We start from the raw sequence: 23643 nt of genomic DNA, 5'->3' as shown, positions 1-23643 counted from the left end.
TGGAGCCGCTTGTTGGATGTGACCCCATCCACTCCCCCATAATCCTACAAGAGATGATCTTGCCTCGACACGAGCACTGTTATTGGACTTGACAAGAACCCAACTGCCTTGCACAGAAGGTCTCAACATCACTTTGATGTGATTGCATTCCATGACGGAGCGAATCATGTGACAGAGTTGTTTGTGCACTTGCAGCTTGCAGTGTACAATGGCAAATGCATACAGTATCACTGTCACCCCCCGAAATTACATCATTGACTCAGTCTGTGTACATGCTTTGAAATTGTCTTGAATAAGAAAAATCTGTGTTTAAATGAAAAACTTGCGGGTCCTTTTTTTTCTTTGAAGTTTGACTGAAAAAGTCAAACAATTAACACAGCTCTAGCATCTATATTCATAGTTATCCATGCTCTGTTGTACAAACAATGCATTTCTGCATGTGCCAAGCTTTCACGTTTGCTTGTGGTGATTTGAGCAAAGCTGAAATGTTCATTTGATTTCTAGTTTTCTTTTTTTTTTTTTTTTTTTGCCAAGAGCTGCTCAAAACACGTACCTTCAACTTTTAACACCACAAAAGCATTCTGATAGCTTGTTTCAGTGCCTAGTGAAGCAGACACTGAAATGAGCATCAAGATATCACAGAGAGGGCATCCAGTGACAGCCAGAAAAAAGTGCCATCATTTATGTGTCAACATCAGCCATGTGGGAGGACAAGTTTATTGACATCTTGATGATCATCCTGGGCCATTCTCCCTTGCACTCATCGACTGCAACTCAACATACATTAGTCAGAAGCAGGGCCAGGCACATGTCTCATTTGTCAGGAAGAAAGAACAGAGTCCTCGTTGACGTATAAATAAAGATGTGTGAATACAGAAGCCCTGAGGAGCAAATACAGTATGTCAGGTAGTGTATATTTCTAAACATAATCTAAAGGAAGTGAAGTGGGTTCCTTCGGGTACTTGGGAGGTCTGACTGTGAGAATAAACACTTGTAAAGCATGTTTCTCTCACATGCGCACAGGCGCAATATACACAAATAATCATAATGTAGTCTTTTTTCAGGGCGGATCCTGTTAAAGCCTCTGATTTCTCTATCAGTAATCAGTGTCCATTCACAAAATGAATAAATCAATTGAGCGTGCAGCCTGTCTATACACAGCTTATTCCGAGAATCCATAACAGCTAAGCTGAAAATAAAGCTTGTTGTGGAGGCTGTTGCTTGACTGCTTAATAATCAGTTTACTGTATAAACATAATGGCATGTAAAGACATGCTCCAATTTATTCTTATTAAATAGCAAAAAAGGTGATATTATGAACACTTTTACAGCAGCAGTCCGCAAATACAAGGCACTGCTTAAAATCAGCTGCTTTTATCCGTGTGTGACATTATGTTTTGGACATGACTAAAATAAGGATACACCTTTTGACTGTAGCATATTCCTCAACTGCTCTAAATTAACTTGTAATATGCAAATTTTTAATAAAAAATCCCTTCGTATCTGTCCTATTGGCAGTAGACAAACGTCAAACATGTTATTCAGAGTTGGAAAAATTAAAACGTTTTTTATCTTGCCCTCCATTATGGCCCCACTGCATATTAATTTTGCTTTCCAACCTGGGCTTCTTTGTAACAGTAAAGCTTGGCTTGGTCTGCCTAGATTGATGCTTTTCCACTGGTTGAACCCAATTTAGCAACCCAAGCCCATGTCCTATCAATACAAAAGTGGACGAGCAAACACATAATAAATATTGAGCTCTCGGATAATCTGTGGAAAAGTTGCTTGACCTCTGTGGCTCATCACTGACTGCGTTGAGCATTACGTGGACTTAGGACTCTGGGTGTGGAGGGGATTAGGATAATTACTGTTATTATATTCTCACTGTAAGGTCTATCGCAGGCGTAGGGTAGCCTGCCCCTCGGGTCTTGACAGCTAAATTAAAAACATACGCTGCTGATGTGACCCTGGATGATTGATCCCTCTTCTCTTGGGTTTACCATCGGAACCTCGAATACTGACAGTCCACCTACAGAGTGATAAGTATTTTCTTTTTTAATGGCTGATGGAGATTTGGAGTTTCGGCATCACTTGGGGAATGATCTAACCTTGCCCCAGGCCAGACTTTGCACCTGTCCGGGCATGTATGTTTCCAGAAGTGAAAATATAATCTCTCTCTCTCCCTGCCTTCTCTCTCTAAAAAAAGGGATATGCTAGCAGGGGTCCCTTGAGTCTTAGCACCAGGGACTCAGGGAACGCCCGGATGGTAAACCTCCCCAAATCCCCTAGATACTGATCCCTTATGATATGGTAACTGGCTTCGAGGTGTTGTTTACCACACAGCCCCACTCACTTCACCCCCCGAGATGCTTTCCTACACTCCAAAGCTTCCGTAACATATCTAGCACATATTAGATTCTAAATTAAAAATCAGTCAGCTGTGACACTTGATACATAGAAGGAGAACACTGAAGGAATATCAAAGTGCAGTTGACAGCAACTAAAAATCACGATTTCAGCACCGCAATTGAACATTATTGTCTGTAAAAGAAATGATTGGGGGGATGGGTTCTTACCATGTGCTGGATCAGGTGGGCCAAACTCCAGATTGTATCTCAGGATGTAAAAATTATTCCACACATAGAGCTGGTTATCTCGCGGATTGTAATCCACAGCTGCAATGTACTGGTACTGGTTGGGAAAGTGGATATCAACGTATTCCCCACGGTTCTGTTTGGTATTGTAAATGTAATCGATCAGGCTCTTGCTGACCTCACTTTCATTGTCTTCATAGGTGGAGCGGACCACATACAGTACTCCACAAACCATGAAGGCATTGGAGGCAGAGCGCTTATCATAGGCCGTGTCCCAGGTAGCCTCAAAACGTAGAGTGTAGGGGTTTAACTGGCTGATTACCATCATGCCGTTGTTCTGCTCTGTGGCGTAGATCACCCACAGCCCATTTTCATCTACTGCCAGGTCAATGTCTGTTTTTCCACCCCACTTGTAGGGTGATGTGTCATGGTAGTTGGCATTATTAATGATCGCCTCACCACTTTTGATTCGAGTCCGCAGGTCAAACTTCACAATGTTGCGGGTACGCTCCTTGTTGAAAAACACGGCCCCGTCATAGACCACAAATCCCGTCCCATCCACCCGGTGGGGCAGCTTGTATGTGATGGTTTGCCGGGCATTTTGGAAGTCATCCAGGGAGGAATACTCAATGAGAGTGTCTGTCCTATAAGGAGTCCAAGGCATGAAGTAGATTTTGTCGCCGGCTTGCAGTGGGTCTTTGCACCAGGCACCAGCTTGTTGCTCCGCTTCAAATAGAAAGGAAGGATCACCGACAGCTTTCAGAGTCCCAGGACAAAGAAAAACTAGTAATGGGAGAAGAGTAGAATAAGAAACAGACACAGGTTAACATGTGAAAAATAAAACCATACAAAACTATACTGTTTATATATATATATATATATATAACATCCATATAATCTCTAATGTCTTCATTTTATTTTATAGGTTGTCCACGAGGAGTGGGGACAGACACACATTAAAAAGTGGCCAAAACACAACTAACAGCTATAGCCAATATTCACAAGCAGTATAAGGATTTTGGTTTTGTGCATAGAAAGAAAAAAAGGAATAGGAAAGTTATTAAGCATAATATTTAAATATATAAAGTAGTCTGAAACAAAAAGAAGCTTGGCCTCATCGACATTTACTGTTGGGAGTAGAACACAAATGAGGGGAAATAGAACAGAAACAAAACTTAACGAAACAATTGGTCCTGTAAACAAAAAAAATGCAGCCAACTAAAGTCACTTGGCAACAGACGGGAGAGGTTATGAGAGAGCAGGAGTCAGCAGAGTCTGGAATATGTTCGTGTGTACTTTGATGTGTCTCAGTTACACCATTTCTACAGTATATACCTGAGAGGCTTGTCATTACGAAGTGGTGCAAATGTCACAACCATTAAGATTTTTAAAACTTTCATTACGGGTCTCTTGAGGTGTTTTGGTTGTTTCTCTGAGGCATAAGGAGGCATCAGAATCAACAGAGAAAAGAGCAGCAAGTGGTCAGGTGAGAATAATGGGGAGAAGAGTGAGAAAGAGGGGGGCTCTGAAAGAACAGGGATAGTAGACAGCAATAGCTTGAAAAAAAGGGCCAAGAAACACTGTTACCATGGCATGCTATGGAAAAGGGTTTGGAAGCCAGGCAATATGAGATTCTGCTGAGTAGCAAAAGCACCCAGGGAGAATGAGGAGAGGAAGCCCCTGTGGATCACAGCCAATACGCCCCCATTTACATCTTTTGGCTGCTTGTGTGCTGTCTTTTTTATGGCCAGCCTCACTTCCCTTGTTGCATTACACTGGCCGTTAACATTACAGTTAGGGGATTCTGGAGATAACGTCTGCGATGGAGTTGTAGGGGCCACCATGGGAAAATAGGTTGACAACCAGATGCCACAAAACAAGGAGCTAGGGTTTGGATCGTGTCTGTTATTTACCTTTTTGCTCCACTTCTATTTTGAGCGTTGGAAGAGAGAATGAAAGGGGTGCAAGGGGGAAAAAAGAAAAAAATGAATTAACTGTCATCGCTACGATTACATATGCAGAAACAGGTTATGAGACATGGACAAAGACGGGTAGACCTATTTAGAGAAAGCAGGAAAGTAGTGAGAAAGATGTCGCCGTCAAGGTCCAGTCTTAGAAAAACGGTTTGATTAGAACATTGAGAATGGTATGATCACGTTTGTGATCATGACCGATCGTAACAATTGTTTTAAAGAACAGTGGTGGATGGATTTTAAATTGACTGCCAACTACCTGTGAGTATGTGCTATTATTAATGGCCTAATTTTTTAATCAATCCTTTAATCTTTTTAATCTTCAATTAATCTTCACAAGATTCACAGGTAAAAGAATTTTGAGCAATCCTGGGATTCGAGAGAATGATATTGTAAAAATACTCATAGGTTAATAAAACCATTTTCTAAGACTCAAGCTACTACAGTAAAGTTTCATTTAGTACATCATTTTATTGATTTATGTTAATTATGATTTCAACATGACTGGTTTTGCTGAAAAGCCAAACCAAGCTGCTTTTAAACTGTGCTCAAATTTAATCCACCCACCACCATATACCAAGCCCAATTCCATGGAAAAGAAAAATAAAGTTGTGTATATATATACAGTATATATATAATAGTATTATACCTATTTGCTATGTCTTTGAGATAGAATACAATAAAGATGCCATGTACTTTTAAAATTATGAAGCCATATATACACATAAAAAAAACAAACTAAGTGAGGCCTTATCAAGGAAGCAGGTAATCAGTGTAAATTACTGGAGCAAAATACATTAATATCATTTATGCACTCACTGTTGAAATATATTTAATTCCACAGTATAACACTGCACTTAATTTGTTGAGTTATTTTGTGCTTTCCAATACAAGTCCGCTTTAAATTAGTCAACTTGGGCACATTCAAAAAAGGCACTCTGAAGGCAACTGTGCTTAGAAGCATTACCCAGTCCATTAATCTGAGACAACACATCACAAGACTTAAAAAGTGAAAATAACTGCAACAAATTTCTAACTGCAACAACATGACTGAACATTTCCAATTACAATTATGTATGACTATTTCACAAATAAATCTCCAGAAAATAAGTTTAACCTAAAGCCTAGGTCAGACTAGAAGACTGTTCAAGTCATGTCTTCCCCAACTGGGGAAAAAATATCATAAAAAATGCTTAATCCCTTCCTATTACATGGTACTGAAGCTACAGTTTATATTTAGCAGAGAAATGTAGTTTCTCTCATTTCAGTGTTATGAAACTTCTTTGACATGAAAAGTAATTTCTACTAGTGTGGACTGATGCAAGCTATTTGATATAATTTGAGATTGATTTTTTTCAACAATATAGTACATTTTTACAGGTACAGATGTTAATCTCCCAAGCGCAAGACTGCTTGCATCAGTTCTTTTGCCCATGATGTACACCTCTATTGGTTTATGGCTGTGTCTTTCTCAGATTTCAGTCTCAGATGGATTCACAATCCAAAGGCTCAAGCACGGAAGGCCTGCGAGAATCAACGTTGAAATACTAATTGTGTACATTTTGGGCCACTTTCTACCATAGCATAATGTGAGCAGTCATAAATTAAGTTCCCCCTGGATCCTGCAACCCTCCGGCTCCAATTAGAGCAGGTTCATGTTAAAGTTTGAATCTGTTGTAATTGTTGAGTCTGACCTAGGCTTCAGTGGTACAAAAAAAAGGCAGTGAAATCTAGGATCCGTAAATGAATGCACGCCAGTCTGGAGAAGAAATTCAAGTGTGTTACAGCTAACTAAGAGATCAAACACGGACAGGAAGCAAACAAATTCATAAACAGTTGAGCTCTCAGAAGCCGACTCAGCCGCATATAACAGAGGAGACGAGAAGAGGACAGAGAAACATGGCATGAAGTAAGCCTGGAAGGAAAAGGACACACGACGAAGACCTGATGACGTTAGTAGAAATGTAAAAATAGAAATAGCAATCAGTGTGATCAGAAATCGGTCAGTGGATGAAGAGAATGAGTCAGATAGCCGAGGAGGTTTCCTGCAGATTGCACAGGGAAGGGAAGAGAGTCAGTCACTTTTAATAGAGCAACATTAAAACAAACAAACAAACAAACAAACAAGCATGAGATACATCCCAACCCACACTAACCCCAAAGACCCTAAACTTTCTCCACTAGACATTGCAGATTTTCTAGGAATTCCTGCTGCCTATAAACTATTACTAATCAAATTATAATTACTGTTAATAATCACTGTGAATAATCTAGTGTTCCATCTTCATATGGATGGATGTCTGCTGTCAACTGCAGACTCAGTTAGTGGCTCCAGTGTTTAATCTAAATTAAAGCATAATGTAAACTACACTGAATAAACGAGGAGGGAAAACTGAACAACAAACACCAAAGGGGATCCAAAAATCATGCAGTTACAGTTTAACTTCCTTTTTTTATAATCTGGTCATCACTGTCACATGGAGCAGAGGGTTTACTGGCATTAGAAAGTGATGAAAAATGAAAATATTAGCATTGAGTACTGTTTATGCCCACTGGCACCACTCTACAGTTTTGCAAGAGTAGAATGGAAATGGCAACTTTTTCCCTTTTTTTTCACCATTTCAAAATAGCTTGCACAGAGCAGTCTTAATAAAGAAAAACATCTTGGCTTTTATGTTGCCTGATTCAAGCAATTACTAGAGCCAATTCAGAGGGCAATTCAGTGCCAGGTGAAGACAAAATTTACATCCTTGGCTGGAACATGAAGATAATGTTGCTAATGAGGGCAGTTCATGACGACAACCAAATTATGAAGCCAAAAGGATGAAAATGGTGGAAATGTAGGCAACTTGCTGCAAAAGCCACTTGCACAGAAGGGGGAAGTTCCAAAATTGCTTGTGAGAAGTGCAAAGGCTTAGACAATATAATGAATTTGATAGCACTTTTCATTCAGTCAGTGATAGAGACAAAAACAACTCTATAATATTGTTATTAAACTGCTGGTTATATTTCATGGGACAGACAGTCTTTAAGGGGCAGCAGTTGCTATTCAAAATGAGGACACTGTCTGTGGTCCCGTCCTTGATCAGCTTAATGGGGATTTAATGCGTTTTCTTGCAAAACAACTTCTCAAGTCTTGTATCCCAGCAAATCCAGGGGATCCTAAGCTCCTGAACCACTGCAATGTTTTTAATCACAAATCTTGGTATTTGGCATATGATCTATTCCATCTGAAAACTAGAAAAATGTAGTAAGGTATTTGCTATCCCATCTGAAAACAACAGTGATGGTTTGCTCTGGTGTGGAAAAGCTCAGTAAATCTTCCCCTATGATTGCCTTTTTCTGCATTAGTCTGACTCTACAAACTGATCTGGGGTATGTGGTATATGGATTTGATTTTGGGGAAGAGGAGACAGAGGACTGGTAAAAGAAAAAAAAACATAACACAGAACTTGCCTGTAAATCACAATCTATCACAGTTTACAACAGGGCTTGAGTGGGAAAGGCTGGACTGGGCTTGTGTGGACTGGATCAGACTTGGGAGAACACTAAGCACTTACCGGGGCAGTTGCGATAGGATACATTCTGTGTTCTTGGTCCTATTGTGGTTGGGCATGGACCTTGAGAAGCAAAAAGACGGGGCTACAGACGTGCATGTTTCAAACTGCTTAGAGTGAAGTGAGGACCTGTTTGGAATTTTTGTTAGACAGGCGTTGCCAGGACTAAGAGTCCTTGGGCAGAAGTTTATTTTTCACCACAATACGGCGGTCTTGGCTGCTTCCTTGGTGCAAGAAGGAGGCAAAAGACAATCATAACAGTGGGTGGACATGAGAGCACCTTGAGGCTAATCCTACTATTAAAGTTTGAGGTAACACAGTAAGACATAGGATCGATACTTCACTTAACTATGAGGCAAGTAAAAGAAAAAAGTCAAAAAACAAGCAGACGTAGTAGTAGACGTTTACGGTAAAAGCTACAGGATTTGGCTTTGCTCAATAAGGTGGACTCAAATGCTCATTATTGCTTATTCCATTTTTAATTACAGGTCCTCAAAGCCTTGGGAAGGTTAACCTTTAAGTTGTAATGAGTTTCACCACCTAATGATGTGCACTAATGCATTCTGATTCAACACTAAGGGGAACAGCTTGGACAGGTATACTGGTAATGAGCAATGTAGAAGAAATGTGCTATATAAAATATATATTTTATATCAGTAGAAAAAGGTGCTGAAGAATAAAGGTTCATTATCCAAATTTGGGCTAAATTTCCCTTATCAGTTAAAAACTGAAACATGTCTAAAGACATCAGTGTACAAAATACTCATTTGAATCCACAAGAGCTGCCAAATACTATCTTCCCATCATTCCCACTCTAATTATTTCAGTTCCACCTGATTAGTGATTCTGGCAATTCATCTAAATCTTTGTCATTAATCAGTTTGTAAAGGTTACACGGGGGAATTTCCTTCACAAATTGCAAATGAACATGGCAGCTTAAAGGACAAAGGGCAATCTAAAGATTGTTTGGGAGCTGAATGGCAATGAATATTTTAGCATCTAAGGAGCAGACAAAATGTTAACACTATCTCTTTAGATGAAATATTACCCTGTTGACTCACGAGAGGAGCCATTCTGTTCTGTTACATAATGAAACATCTGTTAACATATTTCAACACCTGTTGTATGGATGTATATTAAGCCATCAAGGTGAGCTGTGTTTTGCGCCTGATAGACTTCTCCGTACCAGACTTGAGTAATGAAACACTTGCTTGCCATCATGGAGAGTCAGCATGACTTCCTCTACCCTTCCTCTATTCTGCTACCTCAAAACCAGGCTCGTCGATCCACTGGAAACACGGCGAGCACATCAATAATAAAGGCAGTACAGAAGAGGACCAAAGGGTCTTACAGGTCATATTTCATGAAAAGTTCATGGTGTGACACAGATGGAAGAAGAGACAGAGGAAAAGGGTGCTGGAAGGTGTTGCACATGAAGAGAACAGACTGTCTGGACAAGGCAGGAGGAAGAAATAGGATGGGATGTGGTATGACAGAAGAGAGAGAAAGGGCAGGAAAGAAGAGATAAACTGAGAATGGGAGGGTGGAGAGGGAAAGGGAGGAGGAGTTATCAATTCATGACAGAAGGGTCGTACTTACTGTAGGGCACACACTCATACTGGACCTCCAGGTACTTGTAGGTCCCTGGGCAGGGGTCAGGGAAGACATCTGAACCCGTGATCACGATACACTGGGTCCGATTGTTGCATCTGAACAAAAAAAGGAAACATGAAGCACATTTAGAAAATATAACTCATTTGGCCAAAGACATCAAGGTTAGTCTTTGAGTCAAAGTAAATAGTCAAAGGTATTACATAAATGCATTAATGTTAAAAACACTGTCTACAATTGGAACACATGGCTCCTCAAAAATACAAAAACAAATGTTCCTGACTCATGTTCAGGGCAAGGAAAATAAAAATTCAAAAAGTAACACTGAACAAAAAGAACACTGAACTGCTGTTGCCAGATACCAATGCTATTTCGTCTGTTAGAAATAAAGTCAGGGCCAACTCCATTGCTTTCACTTAGCGCTGGCCTATTCGGTCCTTTGTGCGCTGTACTATTCCGTACGTCGTTTTCAAGAGCTTGGATAATCTGTCTGAATGTCGATAGGCCAATGAAAGAATCCAAAAAGACTCTGTGGCATTTTTATAAAGCAATAGTATCTGGCTAGTAAATAGCTGGCCAACAGTGTATTACATTTCCCGTTTTCTGAATGGATCTCGCAGTCACACACGGTTCTTAAACTTTGTCCTTGATCAAATTTCAACTGGCTACTGTGTTATACATATAACTGCTCTCTTGCAATTATAACTCTCTGACAAAAATTAACTTTGGAATTAAATTAAATGTACATGAACAGCACAAATCAATGCAATAAATATGTATGTGTGGAAACAGATAAAGCCTTATTCACACTGGATTACAATTGCATGGGGACCTCATGTGATTTTGGAATTTACCCCCCACATCTGTGTTTAGTGGGGCGCATTTGCACGGGATAAACAAAGTCTGTGTGTTTCACTCAAATGTCCTGACTTATTGATTTGAGCTTGCTCATTCTCTGAATGGGTCTACATGCTGAGTAGCTAGATGAGGCTCTTGAATTTGCACCCAAAATGCCATCAAAGGTCTCATTAATGATTTCTACTGGAGTCTCTATAATTCTCAACCCAGAAGAGCAGAAAATACCAACATACTCATTACAACACGATCTTTCCAAAAAAGTAAAATGATCAGAATGAGTTCTGTATTTATAGCAAAATAAGTGTAATTTATAGTACATTTTCTACACATGGGATTAATAATTATTAGAAATCACATGGAGAACCTATGGTGAAAACAGGATATAAAATGATTTCAATTTGTTTTATTTTCTTTATTATTAATGTTTTTATCTGTCACACACACACACACACACACACACACACACACACACACACACACACACACACACAAAATATCCCTAACTTCTTGTGAGTAGTGTGTGTGTGTGTGTGTGTTATATATATATATATATATATATATATATATATATATATATATTCTACATATTCTGTGTTCATTTCACCAGCCACTCAAAGCACTCAAAGCAGTGTCACAAGTTAATTTCAGTCACTGCCTTTAACATCTGGAGAGCAGACGTTCTAATTGAGGCTGTGGTGTGCTCTGAAGCCTGGGGAATTGCAGGTGACCACCCTTTTGCTGTACTGAAATCATGATAATGACATCAATACCCCAAGCCAGCCATCTTTGCTACCAATGGGACTTAAAATTCTATTGGCAATGCGAGGAGCCAGATCAATAACTCTGTTCTGCTGATTTAGCAAGGACCAGAGATAATATTTGTTTCTTCTTATCACAGACCAGTGCGCCCATTTACAGCAGATCATTGTAAAATGTATTACTGATTGCATTGCATTGTGCTTTGGGTTTTGCCTTTGTTTTGGGCTGCTGAGGTAATCACTGCTCGGTGTCCAAATGTTATTAATATAATATTAGGCAGCACAGTGGAACAGTGGAGAGTTGCTTACTATTGAGGTGTATAGCACTGAACAAACACAGGGGGCTGGAAATTGCAGCTGTTTAAGTTTAAGATTGAAAACAACCATATTTTAGCTGCATACCATAAATATGTGCACTGTATTATGGTTTACGGCTCAAAAAAGAATTCAGCAACTTAAACAAACGGCTCCTGTGTTCATACAAAAAAAACCCACTAAATCACAATAATGGCAGGGAACAGAATTACTTGTTCCTTTTTTTTGCAAGCACAAAAGCAATTCATCTCCCTCTTCCTCCTGTTCTGTTTCGCCTAATCAGCATGCATGCCAATTAAAATAGTTCACACATTTTTTTTTTCCAAATACATTTGATAGAGAACACTTTTTCAATTTCACCAAAAGAAATAAAAGGGATTTTATTTTTTTGCTTTTGGCAATGTTAAAGCACTATATTATATCACAGAGGCATAATGACACATATTTGTGTCTACATCTTTGTGTGTGCATCTGTGTTTAGTGAAGGTCTCAAGGGGAATTTCACTTTATTAATGACCTTTACGTGTAATAACAGATGAGAATATCAGCATATTGTATTTGTTTTTATGGAAATGGATTACTGTTTTGGAATTAAAACATGCACCTCATGCTGGGCCCATAATACGCCGCTTGTTTTGTGGGTAATATTTCATGACTCTGCAGCACTTTCCATATATTATATGGTCACTTTGATGATTCCGTCCCCTTTGCTCATGCATAAGCATATCATGCAGGAGCAATATAAATTACAGTGCTTTATCTAACAGATTCCAATGAGACTGGGAAATGAATGCCTGGTTTATATTAGGCACATGAAACAGAATGATATCAAAAATAAAATTCATGACACTAATGAGACATAGACCTGCCATCGTTTCTCAGGCAAATGTATTAAACAACAGGACATAAGCACTGGAGAAAGAAAAAACCTCATATTTCTTTTGAAACAATGTTGACATAAGTGTTGATGGCTCTTTCTGATATATTGCCCTAATTTTAGAGCTGTGGAGCAGGGGCGCCCTGATATACGAGATTGTATGACTGTGATTCCTCCTCATCTGTGAAACCTTGGGTATCTCCTGAGACCAATTGAAAGCCCTAATGACTTCTTCTATGCATAGTCCTAGCCCTCAATTTTCAGAGAGAGCATGTAATTGAAATTCCCCCCATAAAAAGTTCAGCATTTGGGCCTGCCAGGGCACAGGTCTCAAAGTGCACACTAATTAAATACATGTAAAATATGATATCTCTGACTATCTTTTGATAGTCTGAGGCTATATAGTAATTAATCATGTACATAATGAATATTAAGTCAAAGAAGCTTTTCTCCACTTTTCTCCAGAGTGAAACATTCTATTTCTATAAATACTTTGACTGTTCACCAGATTTTGCTGAAGTAAAAGTGGAAAGAGTACTAATTTATTTTATCCCGTAATGCAAGAGAGAGAATAATTAGCCAGCTAGAAAAGGAGCTCAATATAAAGTAATTGTGAGGCAAAAAAATGCCTCAGATTTTACTTATAATTTCTTTTTTTTTCTTTTTTTGGACAGATAATACCCAGTTGTTTGACCCTCCACACATTTTCATTTATTCAAAAATACTCTAATAGTCAGAATGTTCTCAGGGTGTCAAAAAATTGTTAGTTTCTTTAAGTAAAACTGAAATAGAAGCAGGATGGAGCTACTTTCCGCTTTGATTGCCTCCATTTCCCCTACCAGCCCGTTAATCACACTGCAGTATTCCAAATGTAATCCCATCACATCTCTGACCTTTTGGGAGAGGCAGACATCAGTACAATTAGAGTGTCATAGAAAATGCTGCTTGGATTTGATGCAAATCTCCTTTAAAAATGAGCACTCCCTGCTGACAGCGGGAAGGGGTGCGATAAGATGCCAACAAGGTGTAACTGATAGCACTCCTGATACCATGTATCCACATGCAATTTAACCTTTTCCACTGCCATCATAAAGCATGTCAGAAGAATAATTGGACATGAAGATAATGTGCTAAATGAATAATAAATTGCCTTGAGTATGAAAAACTCTATTTCCACTAACAAGTGTAGTAAAAGGCATTACTTAGGTCTAAAGCCTGCCTAAACCATAAAAGACTGTAATTCAGATCTGTTTTTCACTAATCCATCTCTATGAACAGATACAGTGTCATTTTAATCAACGCTGCAGCAGTAGATTAACGTAAGCCTGCAACTCAGCTTTGCTCAGGGTGCACTACTCTAACCTGTGCAAATTTAAGCTTTAAGTATATTTTAATCACAATTTTTTTTATGCACCCCCTACTTTTACTATTATAAAAACATGTACATACTGGCCGATATCATCTTATCACAAATATTTAAAAGCAGATATGTCAGCGAATAAGAAAAAAAATTACAGTTCAGAAATGCCAAAGATACGATGTTTGAGGTCAATTCAGAAACAGTGTCACCATTACATAGTTTGCCAAAAACAGAGTTTTTATTTTTTCAGTTTTAATCTTGGTCTCTAGTTTATGTCAATGTGTTGATTAAAAAAAGCAATTAGCCGATATAAAGATTTTTAAAACTCTCACATAGTGCCGGGCGATACACAAGATGGTAAACCGGTTTTGATTTCCTGTATGATATGAATATTTTATATACGGCCACACCGGTGCATATGAAACAACTGCTGTAACTCATTTGTTTCTTACTGTGCAAAGGAAAATTTGAGAAATATCTCTTTGAAAACGTACACACTTTTTATACACACACAGTTTATAGTGTTTATACAACTGTTTTTAAATATCTTGTTTAGAAAAAGAAGCCATGTTGAAGTTGTTGACATCTCTTTCAACACTTTTCAAGTTCTGTTTTTACTACATTGCAGTTTGCACAATAGAAACTGTTTACATTCTGCACACACATAATGGCATTAAAATGTTTTTATATTCTATGACAGTAGAATAAGCCACTATAAACAGGGCCCAGTCATGCAAAAAATAAATACTGTACTGTGAAACAGCCAGAATCTTAAAAAATACAGTGATACAAATTTGGTTTTGCCCACAAAAATCCAGCTAAATATTACTTAATAGGCACAGGATGCTTTTGCAAACAGTGTGTAAAAAATGTAGCCCGATAGTTGAAAATATTTCACCCTCTAGTTCAGATGTATACATCAACAGTCTGGAAAAAATAATTGTTAACAGCCTTTTTGCCTTTGACTGCTTATAAACTGCCCCAGTATGGACACATATGGAGGTCTCTTATAACCATTTAAAGTTGTGCCACATCATGTGTTGCTCATGTGCCATGACCAGTTTGGACTAAGGGCAAGATGCTCCTTAATTGCTGAATCCTAGATTGTTTTGCCCCCACTGCTCAATTTTCTATCCCTAAACGCTCCACAGCATTCAGGAAGCCTAAGCAGCCACTTGGAATTCACAATATAAAAAATAGCATCAGCAGCGAAAACAATCGCTGTGTAACTGGAGGAGAAAAGCGACATGAGTGAGGGGAGCACATTACAGGAAAAGGCACAATCTACTTCCTGGTGCTCCCAGTTTGAATTTCAATCAAATTAGCGTCTCTTAAACTCAAAGTGACCCGTCTAGCTCCATTTCATCTGAAATGCTGATGAGGTTCATGGCACAATTATCAAGGCAGACATCTCTCTCAAGAGGCAAGCCTGTTGATAGCAGACAGGCCATTGAAAAATTAAATCATTTCCAGGGCCACAAAATGGCAGCGATAGAAACAATCTGTTGCAAACAGGACACAAAACAAACACACAGACACACACACGAGATGTATAATCACCTCCAATATCAGTATATTTAGACCATTTTCTAAGGGGGTGGCCCAATAATGTTTCAGGAAATAGGTCGTTAGAAATTAACCATTAGCATCCTGCTTTCAACTTGAGGTCTGACCCAATATCCAAGTAAAACTTGTAATTACTGTCATATGCTTGTGTTTATGCTATATTTACTGGAGCTGCCAATGGTGCTCTGCGGGGGGATTCCAGGCTCTTACAGAGTCTGGAGGAAAGCTGTCTGACTCACATCCGTCCATCTCACCTATTGATTTTTAAACCAGCAAAGGTATATCGTCATGCCACTCAATGGAAATACTATTGTGACATTCTGCAGCTCTAAATGTGACCTTTATAAGATGGCAGACTGCAATGCTAGCACACACAAGCATAAAGCCAAAGCTACATAGGAATGGCTTAAAAACAACAATGTTAATGTCCTGGAGAGTCTAGAAGAATCTATGGGTGGACTTGAAAAGGGCTGTTCACTTATGATCCCCCCTGGCAGAGTTTGAGCAGTTCTGCGGGAAGAATAGGGAAGAATTACAAATGAGTGAAGCTGACAGAGACTTGGACCACACAGACTCAACACTAATTGCTGCCAGAGGTGCATCTACTGACACTGAAACATAACTTTCATTATATCATATTTATATATCATAACATATTAATGCCATATTTGATCAGAAGTTTTAAAAAAAAAGCTAATTTAAATTCAAATCTATTTTTGAAACAACAAAACGTGGAAACACATACATATTATGTAATTTGAAATTGTGATCTATATATCATAATACAGTGAATTGTCTGTAAACTCCTATGAACTCAACTGTTTATGGATAAAATAACCAGATGCCTGTTTTTGGCAAATCCAACCAATTAAATACCTGAGGTACATAATCACACTGATGCAAAAATCCAATATAACCATAAAGCAGTCCTGCTCATTGACTTAAAAAAAAAAAACAGCAGTCAAAAGGAGTGCAGACAGGTGAAAATACACATTTAAAAAAGTAACTAGAAATTAGCATTTAAAAGGTTGTTTTCCAAAAAGGAAAATAAGGAATTTGCCCCCAGAGCCCCCTACTTTTTCTAGGGTTTTATCATAAGAAGAGATGTATACCTTCAGATACCTTAGGTGTGTGAATTCCCCAGGGGTAGTTAATTTTTCTTTAATTGTCTGTGCATTTGTAGTACTTATTTTTTGCTATCCCAATATAATCACTGCCTCTAACCTGGTCAACCCAATATGAAAGTTCTGGCTATGCACCTGCTTATCTGGCCGGCAAATTCATTTTTTTTTTTTTTTTTTTTTTGAGTTTTACACCCCTGGTAATGCATCCGGAAAATTTTAAAGTGATAGCTACCATGGTAAAAATTGCATGACAAATATGGTATGACTGTTGACAGTATATTCTGTCCTGCTGCCCAACCCCATTGTCAAAGTAAAATAACATGTTGGTATAATGAATTTCCCCACGTTTTAATATGCAGAAGTTTTTATTTAGATTATTTAATTCCATAAGTATTATTTGTTGGTACGATCAGTTTTTAGGCTAGTGAGGATCACTGATGACTGTTTCTACACTTTTTAATTTAGCACATCACCACCACTATAGTCTGGAGTAGAGAGCCGTTTCATGGCTCATGAACTTGTGTACACCCCTCTGAAACGCCCAAGCTGAATCTGGATCTTTATAAAATCTTAATCTGCAGTGCTTTAAATAAACACTAACAGCGTATGTACAGAGAGGAAGAACAAGGCAGTGTGCTGTCAGGCGGCAACAATGGAGCTCCTCGGAGAGCCTTGCAAGCAGTCCTGTCACTGATATAAATAGTGAAAGCAGCATCATTTAGTCTCCAGCACTGCCTCACATTTATTGACAAGAACTTGAAAAATACAGCAGATTACATGCTAATATAACCGGGTAATTTCAACATTACAAGTCAGTTGTTACCAACACTATTAACTTCATAATATTTGTAAAAATCTGTCACATTGAAGCTTAGCCATTACAAAATAAAGATTTTCAAAGACCCACTGGTGAATAGTAATGATTGTTTTCATGAGAATTATTAATGGTAATCAACAAACTAATAGCTGTCCTATAATCCCACTAGTGAATTTCACAACCTCTGTTAGAGAGCTAGCTGCTTTGATCATTCTTGTCAATGATACGCTCCTTGGAAAAACCCAAGATCCACAGGCACGGCAGGACCCGGCCATGTTATGTTACAGCAATCAATGACCTTGTTATCGAATACTTACAATGAAGCTCATTAGTCAAAGAGAAATCAATAGATGTAAGCCACTTATTCATACAGTATATCTTAATATGTTCTTTTTGTGAAGATGAGCAGTCAAAATGTGTCATTGTCATCTTCACTACTCCTCAAGCTACTGCGATAAGGACGGGCAGTCAGATTTAAATCAATAATAACTAAGCACCAGATGGTTAGTGCATGTGCAGCTAAATATTCTACAAATAATATTCAAATACATTTGAATTACAGTTTTAATCTAGTCGACGTTATCTGTGTGGTAAGAATGTGTTGTGGTTGCAATCATTATCATTACCATCAGTGCTGATGAAGAAATGTAATTATTAAAAACTGAAATCCTGAAAAGAAGAACATGAAAAAAAATAACCTCGCTGAATATTATTACCAATGAATTAATTATTTCAAACTGTACTGCCATGCAGTTTCACATCTGCTGGGGAGGTGTCCACGTGAAAAATTCCTGTACAGATTATCACCCACTTGAGTCAACTAATTGCTTGCAGCTGAATGTTCTAATTGAGCCACAACAGTCCTAAGGCTATTTTCATAAAATCATTGTGCTCATGAATATAATATGCCAGCCAGATATAAAAACAACTTGGAGTGCCAACAGGATCTATCAAACTCAGCGAAGCCTCAATCCAATTCTCCACACTTCAGGACCACATCAATTTCGGATGTTTAAAAGTGAACACAGTTTTCCACACAAGTGCTAATGTAATTTTCCTCACACACTTAAATTAGTAGGCCAGGGTAATTATGGCAACAAATATTTTTGGCTCTTCAATCCTTTACTGATGGAGACTGTACAGTAGGAAAAACAATTTCTTTCCTATACGCAGTGTGGGCAGTGGGTTGCCCCACATATGGCAAATTTCAGTTTGGTTAGCCTGAGCATGAGCCAGACCAGAGTATGGAGAAGTGAAGGGCTCAGACCTCCTAACAAACAAACATAGCATTCCAAACAGGCAGAAAATTCACCACATTTCTCGTTTGAGGATAATTGTCTTTGGCAGTAGAGGCATTGTTTCATTACATTTGCTTCCTATTTTAGTCTATTTCTGTAAATAAATGGACAATAGATACAAAAAAATCACTAATTAGTCCCATATGCAATCTTGGGCGTTTGTCAAGTTGTCCTTGAATCTATTTTCATGACAGTGGACTGTTTTAAGTTTCTGATTATGCAAACACTGCCTTTACGTTATAGACCTACAAAGGAGTTAAACTGAGCATCTTAAACTCTGTGGCTAATTTTCACATAAATGAGAACATAAATCTGCTCTCACATTTTCCACGGTGGTATATCTCACAAGAACTTGCACACCAACAACAAAATTATCCATGTATGGCACTTTATGTAAATATATGCAAGTCACTTTTTTTCATCAGTTGATCTCTTTTGGATTCCTTCCTGTCGTATCAGATGTGAGCTCTTGTGAGGTTTCTTTGTGTGATTTTTGAACCCACGCACCTGAGAGACACCTTTTGAATCACAGGACTTTTTCTTAGAACACACATATTTATGCCTTTGAGTACAATAGCTCGGCAGTGACATTGAAATGCTAAAAACACATTTAAAATAACATCTGAACTGGGGCCTCTGGCACTCTCAGGATATGCATATGAGGAATGAACCCGCGTCCTCTACAGACGCTGGTGGAGAGACGAGACTATTTGGGATTTGTTGTCAGGTGGCTCCTGCTGGGTCAGTATTTGTGCTTCAGTGGACTGTTTTGTACGAGCGAGGCTGAGGGCAGCATAATACACAGGTCCACAAGCAGAGAGCATGCAGGCTGCAGCCTTTCAAGACAGACGATGTGAGTCAGCTATCTGACTTCATCAAATAGGGCTTGACAATAAACCCCCTGAATACAAGGGCTCTACTGTTTTATTTCATTATTTTTTTTATTTCCCAAGGCAGCTTGCCAAAGTTGCTGACGGCCTCATACCGTCCAATATCTCTCTCTGTGGCACTCATATGTCATTCCATCCTGTGCACTTTGGCTCAGTTGGAATCCCTATGTGACAACTGGTCTCATGTATAAGGTCTCATGCATACGGTGTTACCAGTGGAACCCTACTGAGTTGCGTGTGTGTGCACAAGACCATGTGTTTCTGTGGGTTTCTTTTCCACACTAAATCATCCTTCTTTGCACACGAGTGAGAGCTGCAGAAAGGGTGGCTTTAAAATGAGGGGGCATCTCTGTAAATACTTCATTACAGACAAAAGAGCTGTGATCAATTTTTACTTAAGTCAAAGTTAAAGTTTTATCATAAAAAGGTACTCAAATTTAAAAATACTCATTATGCAGAATTGTTTTTATAATTACTACATTATATTATTATATATTAGGATTAATACTGAGCACTTTACTGTTGTAGTGTGTCAAATTTTAACAATTTTACATAATAATTTAAGCAATAGGATAGCCATGCATTATATTTTATAAACTGATGTTTTATAAGTAAAATCTAAATATGAAACAAATGATTAACTATATCCATTAAATAATAATAATTATATTTGTCAATAAATGGTGTAGTAAAAGTATAAATGGAAATACACAAATAAAGTACAAGTACCTAAAACTTTTTTTTTACTTATCTATAGTATTTGAGGATATGTACTTATTCCCTCAAATGCTATATTAATGTAGTTATTTTCCATCAAATGCTCCGAATGAAACATATTTTGTACTAAACTGCCATATGAAGATAAATAATAATACTCGATCTGAAAACCAATGTTTATTAAGATCTAGTGATCTATAGAAGCTACAGTTAAACATCACCACAATATGTAAACTTTTTATATCAGACAAGGCCAGCGTGTGTGCGTGTGTGTGTGTGTGAGTGTGTGTGTGTGTGTGTGTGTGTGTGTGTGTGTGTGTGTGTGTGTGTGTGTGAGGCTGGCAAACAGCCATCGGTTTTTGGTGGCCAAAGTTGAGAGAATGTTTATTTATGATTGGATTGAAAATAAATAAATGTATAACCAAAAAAAATGTTAAACATATTTTATATATAATATAATAATTTTGTTCTCTCTCTAGCTCTTCGTGTTATAGACACACAAAATACACCCACCCACACACACACACACACACACACACACACACACACTGCATACTGTGCCACCCCCCAAACACACAGGTACACATTACATGGATTTTACTAAGAGCAAGTGGCTCAGCTTCACTAATTCGGCAAAACAAAGCTAACAGTGACAGACTAATGTTAGCATACTTAATCTAGAGTGCACATTTGCAAGGTAATGTACTTAACAGAGTAAATTACAATAGACAGAATAATTAGCTCCTGCAAGCCGGATCAGATTTGCAGTTTGTCAGTAATGTCAAACGAGGAGAGACTGAAAATAGCTCTTTTTTTTAGAATGTAGTTGAAAAGTTAATTTGTTATGTTCATATTTTGGAAAGTGAAATTTAATGTCTGTTGTGTTGAGTGTTTTTTTTGCTGTGCTCTCTGACCGATTAAAATCAGTTTTCTCTTGTTTATCATCCCCGCTTTACCTCCCAAGTTCTGATGGAGGTATGTAATTCTCTTTCGATCAGGTTCAGCTGTCTCGATGTTGGTGCTAACATTAATGTCTTGTAGGTTATTGATGCTGACAGGCTACTGTTGCTTTTTCTTTTTTTTTACTCCACGCTTGCATTCAGTTTTGCTATTTTCGATAGAGTAAATCAATCAGACGGCAGCCCTGTTATTCTCCTTGGCGGAAGATTGTACTCCAAAGGCAGAAGGGATGTGGAGGATTTTTTTTAAGCACAGGAAAAGGGATGCCAACAGGGGCAACCAGACAAAATGAAATAGTTGACAGTGGTCCATATCTGGTTGCTCAGGGCAACGAGGCAACCCTTACTGTTGAGCCCTGTCAATTATTTTCTAAGGGTCCTGTAACTTTGGCAAATACCTCATTTTTGAATCATTTTTTTTGGTACTGCACAGAGATGTCTGCAGTTTTACCTTTGTGACATGATCTTGTAGGCATCTGGAAGATAGCAGTTGATGTTCTCCATCTGGAAAGGGTCGGCGTCGCAGATCTTGTCATCTGTTCGGCCATAGTTGGCACTTTCGATCATTATGACATCACTTCCTGGACACCGCAGATCAATGGGGTAACCCTCACAGGACAGCTCTCTCCGTACTAAGCCAAATGGCAGGGCAGCTCGACTAAACCCTGAGGGAGAAGAGAGAAAGAAAGAGCTCTATCAGTGCAAATCGAAGAGAGATGTGTTAGTTGGGCTGACACAGAGGAAGACGGTATTAAAGGCAGAAGACACATTATATAAGAGCTGGCTGTGCTGGATATACAGAAAAGCAGCATTTTTGTGTATATTCATTCTTTTTAAATCAAAAGGCCAGAACTGTTTAGCAAGATGAATCTGCTGATATATGGACATAGAACTATGGCTTGGAATACTAGCCTGACATACATCAGTATATTGAGTGAACATTTCAGATCTCAACCGCACCAGTGAGTTAATGGTGCTAGTATGTCACCCCCGTGCCTAACTGGTCCTGAAAAAAATCGATAATTGTCATTAAAGTCTAGTTTGTCGGCTAAAATGTCTGGAGCACTGTAACCCCTTATGGACGTCGTTGTACAGTGAGCACACTGATACACAAAAAAACAACCCGACAGCTTATGTAATGGTAAAAAAAAATACAACTGCATTCAGGATTTATTTTGTAATGAGTTTTTGTTTTTTAAACCGTCGCCATCCCAGTTTCTTCTTTGTCATACTGCTATCCTGTGTTTCATTTCAATATCAGAACATATTGTCAGTGCAGAGTCTGTCACTAGAGACTTGTGGTTTATTCGCAAAGCTCATTTTTCTATCCAAAATGAAAAACTACAACAAGCATCTGTATAACATGAGTGTAATTTAATCCACTTTGCAGTGCTGACAATCGAAGGGCGGGCTATTGGAAGGCTGGAAAAAAGAAAATAAAAGTTTGTGCGTGTGTGTGTGCGTGTGTGTGCGTGTGTGTGCGTGTGTGTGCGGCGTCTGCCAGGGAGGGTGAGGGGGTAGGAAAAATAGAAAAGAAATCAATATTGTGGCTTTGTGCTCTGCAAATGTGAACAATGCCAAAAGCCAAACTTTAACTAAAAGTGAACTACATACATAAACTATACCAATCCAAATATGGGATATTTTTGGTCAGAGTAGCTTTCTACAGCTCCGACATGTCAAGTATTAGAGGTGAGTGGCATAGAGCTTAAAGAAATTGCCAACTGCCCCTCTGTGGACTTTAACTAAACCACTAGCAGCACTGAATAATAACTACAGCTTTCTATCATGTAGTGCAATAATATTTATTTATAATAATAATAATAAATAACTATATGTGTGTATATATATATATAATATATATAACAATAATAATTGTATTGGTACCTGCAACTTGGTTGATGGCTATGCTGTTAGTGTTTCTAAAGCCTCTATTCCCCTAATGAGGTTTAGTTCACAGTCACAGGAGAAAAAAAAAAGAATGTCGTTGCTACTTCTAATGCACTAATTTGTTTGGCACCTGGACAAGTCGGACCGATCCATATGTGAAGTTGTTTCTAATTAAAAAGCACTTTTTCTTTTCATGAGTCATCCTGTGAAATGTTATTTGTGTGGCAACAGTTTACTTAAAGCCACTGACTTCATCTCTGCTAAATTGGCCTGGAAAGGCTGAGTTCATTTTACTCTATTGGATGCTTCATCAATTAACTACCAATACAATTATCTTTGTCTGATTAAAATGCTATGCTACAATGGCAAGGGATTAGCATTCTGTAATGCGCCCCCTCGCCAGGAAATACTACTGTGGTATTTTACAAAGGAAGCTAAATGTCAGTTTGTATTGCCTGATCTTCCGTGTGTGCACCAAT

General features: G+C 38.4%; 1 protein-coding gene across 31 annotated transcripts in view; it reads right to left on the bottom strand.

Annotated features, from left to right (window-relative positions):
* The window catches only part of adgrl2a (adhesion G protein-coupled receptor L2a), a 92883-nt gene that overhangs the window by 32474 nt on the left and 36766 nt on the right, over positions 1–23643 (bottom strand). For 22 of the 31 annotated variants that reach the window (XM_051377672.1, XM_051377675.1, XM_051377684.1 and 19 more), the window contains exons 3-6: positions 21726–21939; positions 9724–9833; positions 4508–4522; positions 2577–3377 (exon numbers count right to left, since the gene is read on the bottom strand). In XM_051377672.1, coding sequence (XP_051233632.1) covers positions 2577–3377; positions 4508–4522; positions 9724–9833; positions 21726–21939 — 1140 coding nt within the window. Of the gene's footprint in view, positions 1–2576; positions 3378–4507; positions 4523–8127; positions 8188–9723; positions 9834–21725; positions 21940–23643 lie in introns of all 31 variants that reach the window. The other 9 variants (XM_051377705.1, XM_051377674.1, XM_051377679.1 and 6 more) reach the window with 2 other exon arrangements.

The sequence above is a fragment of the Dicentrarchus labrax genome, unplaced genomic scaffold (genome assembly GCF_905237075.1).
Source record: "Dicentrarchus labrax unplaced genomic scaffold, dlabrax2021, whole genome shotgun sequence".
Taxonomy (NCBI): domain Eukaryota; kingdom Metazoa; phylum Chordata; class Actinopteri; family Moronidae; genus Dicentrarchus; species Dicentrarchus labrax.
This window is presented reverse-complemented; position numbering and strand designations above follow the sequence as displayed.